General features: G+C 42.1%; 1 protein-coding gene across 1 annotated transcript in view; it reads right to left on the bottom strand.

Moving 5' to 3' along the window:
- Positions 1-16,682, bottom strand: part of LOC145406150 (uncharacterized) — a 108,158-nt gene extending 91,476 nt beyond the window's left edge. The window contains exons 1-3 of the mRNA XM_080277347.1: positions 15,602-16,682; positions 9,546-9,717; positions 6,650-6,800 (exon numbers count right to left, since the gene is read on the bottom strand). Of these exons, the coding sequence (XP_080133473.1) occupies positions 6,650-6,800; positions 9,546-9,717; positions 15,602-16,682 (1,404 nt within the window). The remainder of the gene's footprint in view (positions 1-6,649; positions 6,801-9,545; positions 9,718-15,601) is intronic.
- Between the last annotated feature and the right edge of the window lie 219 nt (positions 16,683-16,901).

The raw sequence follows: 16,901 nt of genomic DNA on the forward strand, positions 1-16,901 counted from the left end.
CACGTACTAGGGGGATGTACTGTGCATACACACATATATATATATATATATATATATATACTGGTATATGTGTAAAATCTCTCTCTGTTGCCAGACGCCTTAATCCCGTAAGGGGTGGCCACAATCAAATTGCCTCCATGTCGCCCTGTCCCCCACCATTTCATTGCCCTGCTCCCAGCTCACACCCCCCTCTCTCATATACCTCTCCACTCCATCCCTTCATCTCATCCTTGGCCTCCCCCTCCCTCGCTCCCCCTCCACCTCACTCACATACACTCTCCTCATCAGTCTCTCACTTTCCATCCTCTCCACATGGCCAAACCACCTCAGTGTGTTTTTCCTAACGCTTCCTATCACATCCACATCCACACCACAACATTCCTTCACTTCCTTATTTGTCAGTCTTTCTCTCCATGTGACTCCACATGCTCCTCTCAAATAACTCACTTCCACTGCTCTCACTCTTGACTTCTGTCCCTCCAACAAGGTCCATGCTTCACTTCCATACAGAGCATTATTTTGCTTGGTGGTTACCGTTTCTTAGCTCAATCAGCCAGCCACACATAGGGTACTTAAAATCTGCTTTTAGTAAAAAAAAAAAAAAAAAAAAAAAAAAAATGCATCCAATTCCACATACCTGATAGTTTGATAACTTTTTAAAAAGATACAACTGTCCTAACTTGCCCTAGGGATGTCCTGGATGACTGGAGGTCGATGAACGGACCATTCACTGCTGTTTTCTACAGATGTCCGAACTCCTAATGCTTCCTATCACATCCACATTTGGGGTGATTTCAACACTCATATAAAAACTGCTACAAAAAACTAATAATGTGCAATATATACATTTTTATGGCTATAATTTCTTGGCACACTAAACTATCCTACTCCCCATACAGTACTAACATCTGCCTCAAAAAAAAAAAAAAAAAAAAAAAAAAAAAAAAAAAAATTATCCCTGGTGGCATGCAACTATTCCTTGTTCCAGCCTGGAATGGACCTTATATCCTTTCAGATAGCAAATCGCTTCTTTAACCCTTTGGGTACCACCGTCAATTTTAGCACAGCCCCTTTGAGAGGCATTTTTACACCCAAAAATGAAAATGCTTTTCCATTGTTTCTGATTGATGTCATAAGTTTATGTATACATAAAGTTTTTGTATGTAGCATTAGAACTGCTTGAAAGTTGAAAGTTTTTTCAAAATTGATTTTTTTCATTCATTCATTCATTGCCAGACGCCATGTATCCCAAACGGGGTGGCCAAGGGCTTAGAGTTAATTGTTTTACAGGGAGGGGCACTAATCCTCCACCAACCCCACTTGACACGTAGGGATGACCTTTTTTAATTAAATAAAATTGCATTTTAAAAAGTTAAATAAAAATATCATCATCATCATCATCATCCAGACCTCCTTTCCCACCCAAGGGCAGGGTGAGGAGTAGCAACGTCCAGACAGCCCAAAATTGCCCAATCCAATGGGCCACGCTTCCATTCACTCATCATACTGGAGTATATGTGGTCTAATTCATACTAAAGGCTGCAAATTATCCATGCTTTATCAAGTTACAGCTACAAAAGTATACTGCCAAGGCTTCCATGGAAAATAGTAATGTGATATTCCAAAAAATAAAATGATGACTTCCTGGCAAATCTAAACAATAAAAAATATAATTGTAATGAGATCACATTGTATCATGTTCCTGGAAAAACAAAAATTATCCATGTTTTATTGTTACAACTACAAAAGTATACTGCCAAAGTTTCCATGGAAAATAATGATGTAATATTCCAAAAAAATTAAATTATGACTTCCTGGCAAATCTAAGCAATCAAAAATACAACCGTAATGGGACCACATTCTGTCATGTTCCATGAAAAATAGAAATAATGTAACTACAATTTATCTACCCTATCTAACACTGACATACCCTCTTGTACACTTTCTGAGTGTGACATATCTTGAAACAGGGGATGAGGAGACACAATGCAAGTTTATTGATACATTCATTGCTAAAGTATGAAGTTTGTTTCCTTTTACTTTGTCCCTTACCTGTCAGCTTATATTTTGAGGGCTCAATACTGCACACACAGCAGTTTGGCTTATGTTTCTTGTTTTCAAATTTGGATACAAGATGCTTAGTTACTTTTTTATGTCTTCCGATTTCTGGGGCATCATAACAGTGGTTTACCTCTAATCACACTTCAGAGACAAAGGGGAAAAAACACCGTTCTTCCCATGCTAGGCCTACGCCTAAAAATGATCTTTTCACAATAACTTTATCACACATGTTTATCAGCCACATACACTTCTTTTCTAGTACAATCTCAAACAGGATAAGCTACAATAACTTGCATATATATACCTGTATACCTCCAACAGATAGATTATATGTGAAACACAGTGTGACAATGATAATGGATAGAAACATCTGATCAGATCCCAGCAGATAACACTCGTCTTTCATATGAGGCGTCTCGTGGACAAGGGGCGAATGCGCCACCCCCATAAAAAATGAGTTATGCATGTTTTCCGATAGATGGAAGCACTAAAAATCTCGTGGTGAAGAGTGTTTTCCGATTCCGACCCATGCAGGTTCAGAATTCTAGGTTCAATCTCCCTTGTTTTGCACACGTGGAGGGGAGGAGGAGGGCGAGGAGGGTCTGGGATTTCAGAGCAGTAGGGGCGAATGTCAGCACGCGCCCAGCCAATGGGCGAGCGGCTACCTCTGTCAGAGTTAAAGGGCCGCCTCTCAGCCAATCAGACGCACGCTAGCACCCCCGCTAGTCATCCCCCAAAGCACGTGAGTGAAGCCTGGCTTTGTTTACACTCCGCATTACTTTGAGATTACGAGTGAATTACTCGGTGTCATGGCGAGTACTACCAACCAGGATAACGCCAATACACCGCCGCTCGTGCCTTCACACAAAAGAAGGCCCGAGACTTGGCTAAAGTCCCAGAAAAAGGCCAAAAGAGACAGTGGTGAGGGGTATGTCAACAGGTATGGAGCTGTTGTGGATGAGAAGAGGGTAGGCCCGGCTTGTACCTGTAAGAACAAGTGTTACGAAAAAGTGGGGTTGGAGAATGTGAACAATCTATTTAAGGCATATTGGGCATTGAAAAGCCATGACCTTCAGTCACAGTATATTAATGCCAGGGTGCACACAAAAGAAATTGCAAGGCCAAGAGTGAAGGGGAAGGAAAGTAGAAAGAAGCATGGGAAAAGTTACAATGTGGTGGTTGATAATGTTACTATTGATGTCTGTTTCATTGCCTTTCTAAATATTCATGCCATTACTGACAAGTGAGTGTGAAATGTGTTGGCCAAGGCCTCTCTCTCCCCCACTGCCCCCCCAGCCCCGGACCAACGTGGACGCCAAGAACCTGCAAACAAGATGGCCCCCGAGCTACTTGAGATGGTTGAAGAGTTCTGCAAAAAACTCCCTACATGCCAGTCCCATTACTCAAGGGCAAAGAACCCAGACAAGGTGTACCTGCCCCCGGGGTCTAGCTGGACCGGCCTGTATTTCGTTCCAGGATTACATGGAGGAGAAGGGACTGGAATGTAACGCCATTATTCTGTCCCGGTTCATAGCCAAAGTACGGGATTACAAGATAAGCATCACTGCTCCCAAAAGCGACACCTGCTCCACCTGTGACACGTTTAAGATACAGTTCGAGTCCCTGGATCCTGTGGCCGACAAGGAAAAACTTGTGTCCCTGACCCTCAAGAGGCATGAGCATCAGTGCCACGCCAAGATAGGCAGAAGTTTCATTTATGTCTACATACAAGACAAGACACCCACAGTTTTTGCCATTGCAGTGGACTTGCAGCAGACACTGCCCACGCCACAACTGACTGCAAGTGCCCAGTATTACAGATGCAAAATGTGGACGTATAATCTGGGGATCCACGACCTGAAAGCCAACCATCCATACTTCTATGTGTGGAACAAGAGCGAGGCCAGGCGAGGCTCGTGTGAGGTGGCCAGCTGTCTCCTCCATTTTATCAAGAATTATGTGCCCAACGATATCCTAAAATTCTTGGTCTTTAGCGACAACTGAGCGGGGCAAGACAAAAATATCAACATCGTGGTCCTATACCTCCGCCTGCTTCACTCCAACCAGTTCTCCTCAATACACCACTACTACTTGGAGCCAGGGCACAGCTACCTGCCCTGCGACCGGGATTTCGGTGTGTTAGAAAAGCACCTCAAGGGCATGGAAGTATACACAACTGAGCACTACATCACGCTCATGAAGTCCTGCCGAAAATCAGACCCAGCCACCGTAGTCAGGATGACAGCCGACGACTTCTTTGACTCTGACGTCCTTCAGCAGCACACGACCAAGGCCCGGCAGATGAACATAGGCTTCAAGGCAGCTCGGCGCATTATGGCAGATAATGACTACCTCCAGGGTGTCAAGGTGTGCGGGGGGTATAGCGACAACTACCACGAGGTACGAGAGTGGAAACTACAGAAGGGCAGGTCGGAGGAGCACGACCCTGCGTTTGACCTCGCACAGGTAGACCTCCCAAAGAAGTACCCCTCAGGTGTACCTATGAATAGGAAGCTACAACACCTCAAGGAGCTCCTTCAGTACATCCCTGTGGCATACACACCTGCATACACCACCCTGTTTGCAACCCAAGACAACATGGATGAGGAAAAGAGTGAAGTTGTGGACGACCCCTCCAATGACGTCCTCGACTACTAACCATCAGGCCCTCCCCCCCTCTTCATATTGGTGTGCGGTTGGAGTTGTAAATAGTTGGTGAGTATTATAACTTCATTGTGTCAGTCATTAACAATATAATGGTTATCATACACACAATAAAACAACCTGTTGCTGACAAGGAGATGAAAATTTTTAATTAATAATTATAGGAAAAATATTAATTATAGGAATTTTTGGCTAAAATTTTCACAGCATCTTAGTTTCATTTACATCTAATACAGGAATGAATTTCAAGTTGATTGAACAATAATTACTATATGCTGAAAAAACACCATCTCATGTTTTACTCTGTGTGTGTGTGTGTGTGTGTGTGTGTGTGTGTGTGTGTGTGTATTTACCTATTTGTATTTACCTATTTGTAGTATACAGGAATTGAGCAGTGCTCGTGTTGTCCTGTCTCCATGTCCACATTTATCAAGTCTACCTTTACACACATGAATGTTTTTCTCATGCACCACCTCTTTGTCTAAGTCGTTCCAAATATTTAAGAATATACCTAATTGTGATATACACGGAATGTACTATGCTCATGGGTTTCCGTCACTGTTTCTCAATAAGTCGAATTTAACTTTAAACTCGTTTAAGTTTTTAGACTGGACGATCTCTTTGTCCAGGCTATTCCATAAGTCTATACTTCTGTAAGGAAAGCTATATTTCTTGATATCCTTCAAGCAGCTTGACTTTTTCAATTTCATTCCATGTCCTCTTGTTGCTCTCTTATCCCATACAAACAGATCTTCTTTGTCAATTTTATCTACTCCCACCATGGTCCTGAACACCGCAATCATGTCTCCCCTCTTTCTCCTTTCCTCTAACGAAGGCAAATCCAGTTTTTTCCAGCCTCTCTCTGTATGACAGGTCTGTCAGACTGGGGACCATCTTGGTTGCTGTTCTTTGTATTCTCTCAATCTTGTTTATATCTTTCTTTTTGTGTGGGCACCACACTACCGCTGCATATTCTAACCTGGGGCGGATCATGGCCACTATCAATTTTTTCATCATTTCCTCATCCATATAATGAAATGCTACTCTTATGTTAGTCAAGAGCTTATAAGTCTCTCCAACTATCTTGTTAATGTGCTTTTCTGGTGACAAACTATCTTGGACCAGCACTCCCAAATCTTTCTCTTCTCTCCTTTTTGTGATTAATTCATTACCCAAAAAATAATTCAGTGATGTGTGTGTGTGTGTATGTGTGTGTGTGTTTTTCCTGCAGTATAAATTTGCCTCTTCCAGAGGATTCTAATGATATATAATAACATGCTATTCTGTAATATTCTAAGTCTGCCACCTATACCTGAACTTTAAACGCTTATAACTCAAAAGTAAGAAAAGGGCGCATCCGCCCCTTGTCCACAAGACGCCTCATATATTGGCACTTTATTCTGGCAACGCACGTAAACTGACGGTTAGCGATATGCATTGATCTTGATGTTATTTAGATAGCTAGCATAAATCTTACCTGAAGGAGGCTAAAAAAAAAACAAAAAAAAAAAAAAAAAAAAAAAAGTCCAAGGCTGAAGAACTCAAGTGCGTGGGTGGTGCATAGGTGGTTAGCCATGAGTCGAGGCAGGTTGGATATTTACATTACAAGCGCTGCCACCCGACACTGGTGGCAGCTAGAGCAACTAGCGTCACAGCCACACTCACGCATGAGTGGTAGATGTAAGTCGTGTAGGTGAAAAAAAGAAAAAAAATTTGAGAAAGTGGACTACAGTAGAGTCAAGGCATATGGGCTTTTTTTTTTCTCTCTCAACAATGAACGTGCAATGTAGCCAAAGGGCTAACCATCTGATCACCTCTTCCCTTAGGGATAACTAAACTTTGTGAACAGAGCCAAGCAGCGACTGTAGAAGTTACTCTGACTGACTAATGAGTGACTGCGGCAGTGGCTTTAAGAATGACTAACCTTTGTTAGCAGAAGCCTAGCAGTGGCAGCAGTAGTGAGAAGCCAGGTGGTGACTGTGTGAGTAAGGGGCATGAAGGTACCATACTCTTCTACTGGTACAACCATGGACAGGCAGTATGGTGTGGCTCCCTCCTCTTCCTCCACTGTAAACCTGCATGACCAAATGGAATTACTGAACTGCACAATGAGTCCTCGATATGTTAGGGATTGTTTCTATCACATTTTTTCATGCATCCAATACTGTAAACAATGGGAAATGAATGAACTGGTTTTATTGGAAGGAAAGAAACTTTAATAGGCAGGCTTTTTGTAATTTACTGTGAACTCAGTACCTACAAGAATGTCAAAACAGCTATCAGATGATGAAAGTTTTGTGTATTTTCCCATGAAGATTTTCTGTATTTTCCTATTCCCCTGGAAAAAGCTTTTACAGTTACAATAGTCAGTCCTCGTTTGAAGTTTATGATGCGCCGAAGAAAAAGAAGGTTTAAATTTATGTCCCTGAGCAACAACAGGATCACTATAGTAAGCACCAATTTTTGCTGAGTTCCAATCTTCCCCTAGCACATGACCAGCAAGAATCAGTTTACATTCAGGTCCCCACTTGTACTGCTGAGTGAACGGGAACAATGGGGAAACTGACTCCAACTAACTGACCACTCCAAGAACCAAACCTAAGTTCTCATGGTGTGCTGGATGCCAAAGCCATTTCACCTCTGGTTGCCCCATATGTGTAGGCAAAATGCTAGTTTGTGACACATGAATATGGTTATGATGGAGTTAAACACAAAACAAAACACACACACACACACACACACACACACACACACACACACACACACACACACACACACACACACACACACACACACACACGTCTGTTTGCTGATGATGTAAAGATCTTGAGGAAGGAAGAGGTTGAGGAAGATTGTAAAATGCTGCAGGAGGATCTGGATAGGATACATGATTGGAGCTGGAAGTGGGAAATGAAATTTAATGTAAAGAAATGTAAAATATTGGAAATGGGTAAAAGTACCAGGAGGCCATCAATGAAATATTTGTTGGGTAATGAATTAATCACTAAAATGAGAGAAGAGAAACTCTTAGGAGTGCTGGTCCAAGATAGTTTGTCACCTGAAAAGCACATTAATAAGATAGTTAGAGAGACTTATAAACTCCTGACTAACATAAGAGTAGCATTTCATTATATGGATGAGGAGATGATGAAAAAATTGATAGTGGCCATGATCCGCCCCAGGTTAGAATATGCAGCGGTAGTGTGGTCACCACACAAAAAGAAAGATATAAACAAGATTGAGAGAATACAGAGAACAGCAACCAAAATGGTCCCCAGCTGGCAGATCTGTCATACAGAGAGAGGCTGGAAAAGCTGGATTTGCCTTCCTTAGAGGAAAGGAGAAAGAGGGGAGACATGATTGCTGTGTTCAGGACCATGGTGGGATTAGATAAAATTGACCGAGAAGATCTGTTTTTATGGGATAAGAGAGCAACAAGAGGACACGGAATGAAATTGAAAAAGTCAAGCTGCTTGAAGAATATCAAGAAATATAGCTTTCCTTACAGAAGTATAGATTTATGGAATTGCCTGGACAAAGAGATCATCCAGTCTAAAAACTTAAACGAGTTTAAAGCTAAATTTGACTTACTGAGAAACAGCGATGGGAACCCACGAGCATAGCATATTTCGTGTGTATCTCAATTAGGTATATTGGGTAAATACATAAGTATTTGGAACGACTTAGACAAAAAGGTGGTGCAGGAAAAAAACATTCATGTGTGTACAAGTAAACTAGATAAATGTGGATATGGAGACAGGACAACACGAGCATCGCTCAATTCCTATATACTACAAATAGGTAAATACACACACACACACACACACACACACACACACACACACACACACACACACAATGGTGACGCGGTTGACAGAGCACTCGACTCTCAATTTAAGTAACTTGAGTTCGAGCCCCACTCGGACCGTGCTATTTGGGTGCATTAGGTGAGCTCTCACCTGTCGAGTGTAGCTCAAGGCATGCTGTGGTGGAAGACCCGCAAGGATTTGAAACTCAGAGGGGTAAAGATTACACGGTCTGTCCTCTTGGGATATAGCCCCACTCTAACCTTGGTGAGGCTTGATAGTGTGTCGGTGCTCATCAGGAGCATCCAGGGTCAGCCTGCTGACCCCATTAATTTAGGGTACCAGATTAACAATTTGTGTATTTTAAGCTAATGGCTGCAATGAATAAATACTGTGAAAATTATTATTATTATTCTTACTACACACACACACACACACACACACAAAATCAGGTTATTTAGGGTCAGTTTAAGACAATTCAGGTATAATTAGGTCCATCCAGGTCCTTCATATCCATTCAAGCTCAGTCTATTCAGCTGAAAGCCATTCTCGTTCCAAGGGCTTGCAACCATTCCAGGTATCACAGTGGTAACTCAGAGGTGGAACAGGAGGAAGAGGCAGACAGAAATCAAGCTCAGTCTATTCAGCTAAAAGCCATTCTCGTTCCAAGGGCTTGCAACCATTCCAGGTATCACAGTGGTAACTCAGAGGTGGAACAGGAGGAAGAGGCAGACAGAAAACAAGATGGAATGTTGAAATTTGGAAATCTGGTGGGAGGATGGACAGGCTCACTGCCATTAGGTCAGTGGTGGTGGTGATCAAATATCATCAAAGCATGCAGAGGTTACTGGATAGAAAACAAAACATATAATTGTAAACTTATTCTGAAAAGCTGAACAAAGCCTGCAATAAAAGTTATAAGAAAAAATGGAATTTAAATACCTACTATATAATTGAAAAAGAGAGGATATGAAAACTACTGTACAAGTATCAGTATTTCATAAACCTACTAACCTGGCTGCAAGGATGATGATTCCTTGATGTGGGACAACATGAAGAACTGAAGTGATCTTGTCTGAGGCTGGACCCACCTGCCCTACACCCACACTATGCTCGGTCACATACCACGCCACACTACCTACTCGCAGTCGCCCCCTCCCACACCACCATCCTCGCCCACCCTGTGCTACAAGCATGGAAGTGAATCATACTGTACTGTAAGTAACTACCTACTCTACTGAAATATGCATACAGGATTTATGTAAAAAACAATTCAAGTAGCTACGTCTCCCTTACTTCAGCTCCACTGGCTATTTAAAACATGAACACAATCATGAAAACTACAGTACCCTGCACAGTAATCACTCACATACACACATACATACAAACCCTGTACACCCATACCCCGTCGTCCGGCGCATCGATAACCGGTGCTTCGCTGGACCGAACACAAGAAATACGGGAACAGTTCCACAATCTGAGCAATTTGAAAGTCCGTTGCATCTCTACTCCGACACCCTATCTCTCCCTAGGTTTGAAATGAGGCTCTCCCGGTCCTCTCGTCCTCCCTCCATCCCCTCTCTTCTCCCCTCCCTGTCCCTCCTTCATCCCCCAACACACTCAGCACTGCCAAGGATGTCTCCCTCCCTGTACCTCTGTTCTCCACCATCCCTGCTTGTCTCCCTCTCCATCCCCCCACCCCCGCTTGTCTCCTGTGTGTGTGTGTGTGTGTGTGTGTGTGTGTGTGTGTGTGTGTGTGTGTGTGTGACAGTGATTGACTGGTGAGTGAGTGAGTGAGTGAGACTGGGGGGGGGAGGTAGTAGGGCTGTCTGGTTTTCTTGTCTCCTTCTCTGTCTCCCACCCTCCCCCACCTCCACTTGTCTCCCTCTCCATTCGCCTGCCCTCCCCCATCCCTACTTGGCATAGCTACTGCCAGCTGCCTGCCTGACCATCACTATCAGTTGCCCCCTGAAGATTCTCAACACCACACGTCCCACCACCCTACCCTCCTGCATATGATGTTTGAATTGCCATTTTTTAGCAACAATATTGTTTATGAGGATAATAACATTACCGATGGTGTTTCTATGTCAGTCTCTATTAACTGAGTAAGGTACAGTATATGAGAGTTTGGGTTTGGGTCTGGAACACATCTCTGGCTTTATTTCAGTATCTTACAGGAAAAATTGCTTCGATACCCAGCATACTCACTGACCGAACACTCCCACTGGTACACAACACTGCCGGATATCGGGGTATGGGTGTACTACAAATCTACAGTACATCATTATACCCTACACTGCCTACAATACCAAATAAGTTCCTAACACCTTACTTCCTCCTGTGAATCATCCAACAGGGAAAGGCAATGAAAGAACAACTTTCAAGCAGCTTTAGCTTCCCATCTCTCTCTTGCTCTCATCTTCCTCTTGACTCACCAATATGAAGTTCTACTCTCTTCCAAATCACATAGTCTTTCTCTTCAAACAGTATTAATCTTGCATATGTAAAGTAATTATCTAAAATGCACTTCTCAAAGGTGATTAATGCAAATCAAAACAGGTCATAAATCTCAAGTTTCTGCTATACTTTGATTTCTTTCCTACAAATAAATTACACACAGTGCAATTCTACAGTAGCTACCTTATCAAATTAAGAACATCTATTTTGGACACTGTTACATACCGTCCATTGTTAACAGCAATTGTATAAAAATGAAAATACAATAGATCTGTTTCAGGTAAATTATACAGAAGGCCATATAAGGTGTTCCATGGAAGGAAGGACAACCAACCAAAATGGCATAATGGACCTAGAGGTTCCACCATGTTCCCCTGGCCTAGATTGCTTGCTTTTGCCTCCAAAAAAAACAAGCATTGGCCCTTTTAGAACAGTCATGAGTTCACACTCTGGACCAGCATTCGACTATTGCATTCACTTGTCCCAATGGACAGTGCTCCCACAGGGAGGAAGAAGGGTCATTGGGCAACTGCCTCCTAGCCAATAAGGCACTTCCTGGTCCTGTGAGTAAGACATGCAATACCTAATACCTGTCAGTTTTATTACTTACAGTAAACCCTCTATAATTCGGATTAATTGAGGGGAACCCTATGTCGAATTATCCAAAAATCCAAATTATTGGAGCTCGTGCTTGCCCACATCCCCAAATCACACCCACGCTCACTAAAACATGGCTTTTTCACAAAAACCTTGAACAGTACAGTACATTATTACTTTATACTTAAAGAGTGCACAATACAAAAAATAAAATACTGTCAAACCTTGATAATGAAGTATTGCAACACACCAGTAGAGTACAGTACACTTAACCATACCGAAGGTACTGTACAGTTCTTAAAAATTACATTTATTACTACACTTATCACTACAAAAACTGTTCATGTCCAATTATCACTGGAACCCTTTTCGGACTTGTCTCGTTTAATTCTAATTTCTATCTGAATTAAAATGATTTGCCTGGTGGTCAAAAAAAATCTGAATCAACCTATTTCCGAATTATGCGGGTTCGAATTAGAGAGGGTTTACTGTAATTTACAAATATAACAATTATTATGATGCTCCCTGAGTGGCATTTATTTTATAACAGAGAAGTGGAGGAACGATTGGGCAAATATGAATTGGAGCAGATGAGAGACGTGGAAGGTGTGTGTAGGATTTTTACAGAAGAAATATGCGCAGCATGTGACGTGGTGTGTGGAAGGAAGAGAAGACGGAGGGGGGTGCAAGGAACAGCGTGGTGGACTGAAGAGGTGAGACAGGCTGTGGCACAAAAGAAGAAAGCATACAATGAATGGATGAGAAATAGGGGCGTGGAAGAAGTTGAGAGGCAGAAGAGAGAGTTATATGTAGAAAGAAAGAGGTGAAAAGATTAGTAAGAGAGAGTAAGAAGAGAGTGGATGAGGAATTTGGAAGGAATTTCAGTGTGAAGTGGAGGGACTGTAAGAAAATGTTCTGGAAAGAGGTGAAAAGAGTAAGACAGGGTGGAAGTGAAGTTAGCAGGGGAGTGAAAGATAAAAATGGTAGATTGCTAGTGGAGAAGGGAGAAAAATTGAGCAGATGGAGAGAACACTTTAAGGAATTGTTGTACATAGAGGATGGAAGTAATGCGAGTATAAGTGGCTGGGGAATGGCTGGGAGAAGGAGGGAGGTGAGAAGACAGGAAGACATCAGTAGGATAGAAGTTGTGGAAGCAATGAAGAAAGTTAAATCAGGGAAAGCCCCAGGAATTGATGGAGTGTGTGGTGAAATGCTGAAGCATGGGGGAGAGATAGTAGTAGAATGGATGTGGAAGATGTGCAGATTGGCCTGGGAGGAAGGTACAGTCCCGGAGGATTGGAAGTCAGGTATAATTATTCCCATGTACAAAGGAAAAGGGGAAAAAGAAGTGTGTGGTAATCATAGGGGCATTTGTCTTCTTAGTATAACAGGAAAAGTGTATGGTAGGATACTTACTGACAGAGTTAGAGAAAGAACAGAGAAATTAGTTGGAGAAGAACAGGGAGGCTTTAGGAAAGGAAGAGGTTGTGTAGATCAGATATCCATTCTTAGATCTTTAGTGGAAAAGTTTCTAGAGAAGGGAAAGAAGTTGTATGCGGCTTTCATGGATTTGGAGAAAGCATATGACAGGGTGGAGAGACAAGGATTGTGGAAAGTGTTAAGAATATATGGAGTAGATGGGAAGTTGTTGAATGCTGTGAAGAGTATGTACGATGGTGCGAAGGCTGCAGTGTGTGTGGATGGTGAACTAAGTGAATTTTTCTCTTTGAAAGTTGGGTTGAAGCAGGGATGTGTTATCTCCATGGTTGTTCAATCTGTACATGGATGGGGTAATAAAAGAGGTACAAGGTAGGGTGGTGGATGTTGGAGTGGCCCTGGTGAGAGAGGATAGTGTTTGGAAACTCCCTGTACTGTTGTTTGCAGATGATACTGTGTTGTTGAGTGAAGACGAAGGGGAGCTGCAAGGCTTGGTGGATGAGTTTGGAAGAGTGTGTAAGAAACTGAATCTAAAGGTGAATGTAGGGAAGAGTAAAGTGATGGTCTTTGAGAGAGGTGAAGTCAGTGAATGTACAGCGAGGTTGGATGGTGAGGAATTGGAAAATGTGAGTACGTTTAAGTACTTGGGTAGTGTGATGCGTAAGGATGGAGGTTTGGAAGGTGAAGTGCTTGAAAGGGTACAGCAGGGAAGAAAGACTGCTGGTTCTTTGAAAGCAGTGATAAGAAACAGGGAAGTGAGCATGGAAGTGAAAAAGTTACTACATGACAGTATTGTGATACCAACTCGAACGTACGGAAGTGAAGCTTGGACGTTGTTGGAAGGACACAAGTCAAGAGTGAGAGCAGTGGAAATGAGTTATTTAAGAGGAGCCTGTGGAGTCACATGGAGAGACAGGCTGACGAACGAGGATGTAAAGGAGCGTTGTGGTGTGGATGTGGATGTGATAGGAAGCGTTATGAGGAACACACTGAGGTGGTTTGGCCATGTGGAGAGGATGGAGGGTGAAAGACTGACGAAGAGAGTGCATGTGAGTGAGGTGGAGGGGGGAAGAGGGAGGGGGAGGCCGAGGATGAGAGGGAGGGATGGGGTGGAGAGGTATATGAGAGAGGGGGATGTGAGTTGGGAGCAGGGCAGCGAGATGGCGGGGGACAGGGTGACCTGGAGGCGATTTGTTTGTGGCCACCCCAAACGGGATTGAGGCGTCTGGCAATAGATAGATAGATAGACCTTTTTTTTTTTTTCTGGAGGGGAGAGGAAGACCAAAAGTAATACATATCAATACTCTTGGCACTGCGTAGCCTTCAAAATGAGATAGGTTTTGCCTTTGCAATGTACAAAAATAGGGACCACCTCCCACATACCTCTCCCGTTTCTTGCATTATAAATGGGTATTACCCAGCACTATTATGACTGCAAGCACATTCACCAGTTATGATATAAAAGCCTATTAATTTGCCAATTTTTTGGTGGATTAACAAAGAAAACTGGAGCAGTCATTAAAGGTATTAACTCAAAAAGCATTATTCTCCAAACCTTGGCTGGTTATTCCTTCCACGAAGGCCTCATAACATCTGGCATGATTACAAAATCAGGCCATTATATTATACTGTACTTGACTATATAGTAATACTTCACTGAGTTTGGATTATACAGATAAACTCTCATCTGGATATAATCAGTTCGGAACTCTAGATCCATACACTATTGAAAAATCAGGTTCTACAAGTTTTCATATTTTTAGAAAATAATGATTGCACTCTGGAGGACTGTACTGTACTGTAAGGTAATTCTTTTTACCAATTGGCATATAAGTTTACTAAACTGGGTTTTACCTCAACAAAAAAGCTCAAGTACAGTACTTTGTAACCTACAGTGCAATAGCTATACACATACAATTCTGCCTAAAAATGGAAGTACAGTACTGTACCAGTATAAACACTGAAAAGTATACAGTACCACATGGCATTAGAGTAGATCACAACACAAGACTACTCATATTTCATCATTATCTCCAATGCCTTGTTACCTCCTAAGATGCTTCAAACAGGGGTTGATCTAGGCAGAGACAGAAACACTGGAGGTAACAAGCTGAAGCCCTGTGTTACAGGCTATTCGCTACCATACATGATACTTGGTAATTTATGGAGTAGTTATGAGACATAACTAAAACTCTTCTCTTTAAAACTTAATTAAACCTAAAAACTACAACCTCTCCATTTTTAATGCTAAGCTGTGAAGACAGCTTAACACTAAAATATTGAACCAGTCTTGAAGAAGTGTTAAACTATATACAGCCACTGTACATTTTCTCATTCTGCCACTTTTTAATGGAAACCTAAGATACAAAAGTAAAAACAAAATCTCCATCAAGTTGAGGTGAAGAAATATGTGGAACTCTAATTCCTGGAGCAATCATTCTTTATATAGTACGATGAGGTTAAACCCTGTGTAGTATGTAAATTCACCAATCTGGGAAGCTTAGTATTTCAAGCATTCTAGACAGGTTCTTCGATAAAACATCCAAACATAATTCATGAAACGTGGCAAGACTTACCTCGTTCCTCATTTTCTTTTGCAGTCTCAGACCTCTGTTTCATCTCTGATGCAGCATCATTTCCTGCATCACTTGTCTTTTGGGTTGCTTCCTTTGGTGAATGTCTTTCTTCATCAGCCTTCACAGCCTTCAGTGACTCCATTAGTATGCTATTCCCAATATCCTCACAGAAACTCTCTATGCTGCTCACACTTTTCCTTTTTTTATTCAATGACTTATTAGATAAAGAGGGTTTTGAATGAATCCCAACTTGCTTTGGTGGTGTGCCTCGATCTGATAATCTCCCCAAGTTACTTGAAGCAGTACTGTGTCTTCTTGATTGTCCCCAATCTTCAGTATCTTGGCTCTCCCAGCTTTTGCTCAATGATGGTGACTCAGGATTAATTTCTTGCTGTAGAATGTTCTGACCAGCTTGCATACTATCTTCAGCTACTTCTATATTAACTGGCTCATCAAATACTTCAAATGTTTTTTGTGAAGGGAAAGATTTCCTCTTCCACACATAAACAGTCTGAGGGCCCACAATATTATCCCAAACTGACAGAACAAAGCAAAAGACCATGTTGTTTTCAAATGGGAGGCAGGAGACATAAGGGAAAACCTGACGGAGAGATGACTTGGGTGTGGGTCTCTTGGACGGACCCAAGGAGTCATCAGAATCCTGGATTGGCAGGTCACGTACCTCTTCCCAACGAGGATTCTCAGAGCTATGTTCCGACTCTTCTTCAGGGCTCTCCCTGGACACTCTAAGCCTGTTCAACTTATCTGCAATGTTGGCACTCATGCTTATGCTGCCTGTTGTTGCCTCTGCTTGTGATCCTTGACTGTCCTCAGAACCAGATCTTTCCTGCTTTGGGGAATTGGTGCAGGAATTGTACTCTGCCTCTGATGTTGGAGATGAGGATTTTGAATTATGTGTTAAAGAGACATCATTCTCATTTCTTGGCTCTTCAGTCTGAGCATCTACGTAGTCTACAGAGTCTCTGGAATGTAAACTTACTCTGTCAGTATGTGAATGTGGAGGGAAGACTTCCACATCGCTAGGCCGTGAGCCCATCTGACTTGGATCTGAATTCTCCATATTTCTGAGGCTAATGAATGTTCATAGGCCAGCTATATAAATATTTTCAAAAATTTCCATATGTAAAACACAAAACAAGAGTAACATTAGGAACAATGAGAAATACGGTAACTACACTCCATTTATACACCTCCCATGTCCAGTAAAATCTTTAATAATATTTCCCACAAGCACACACACAGTAAAAAGAACTGCTTTCTCACTATATCCAGCAATTCC

This window comes from Coenobita brevimanus, chromosome 69 (assembly GCF_032717465.1).
Source record: "Coenobita brevimanus isolate Jiangsu-jjx chromosome 69, ASM3271746v2, whole genome shotgun sequence".
NCBI lineage: Eukaryota > Metazoa > Arthropoda > Malacostraca > Decapoda > Coenobitidae > Coenobita > Coenobita brevimanus.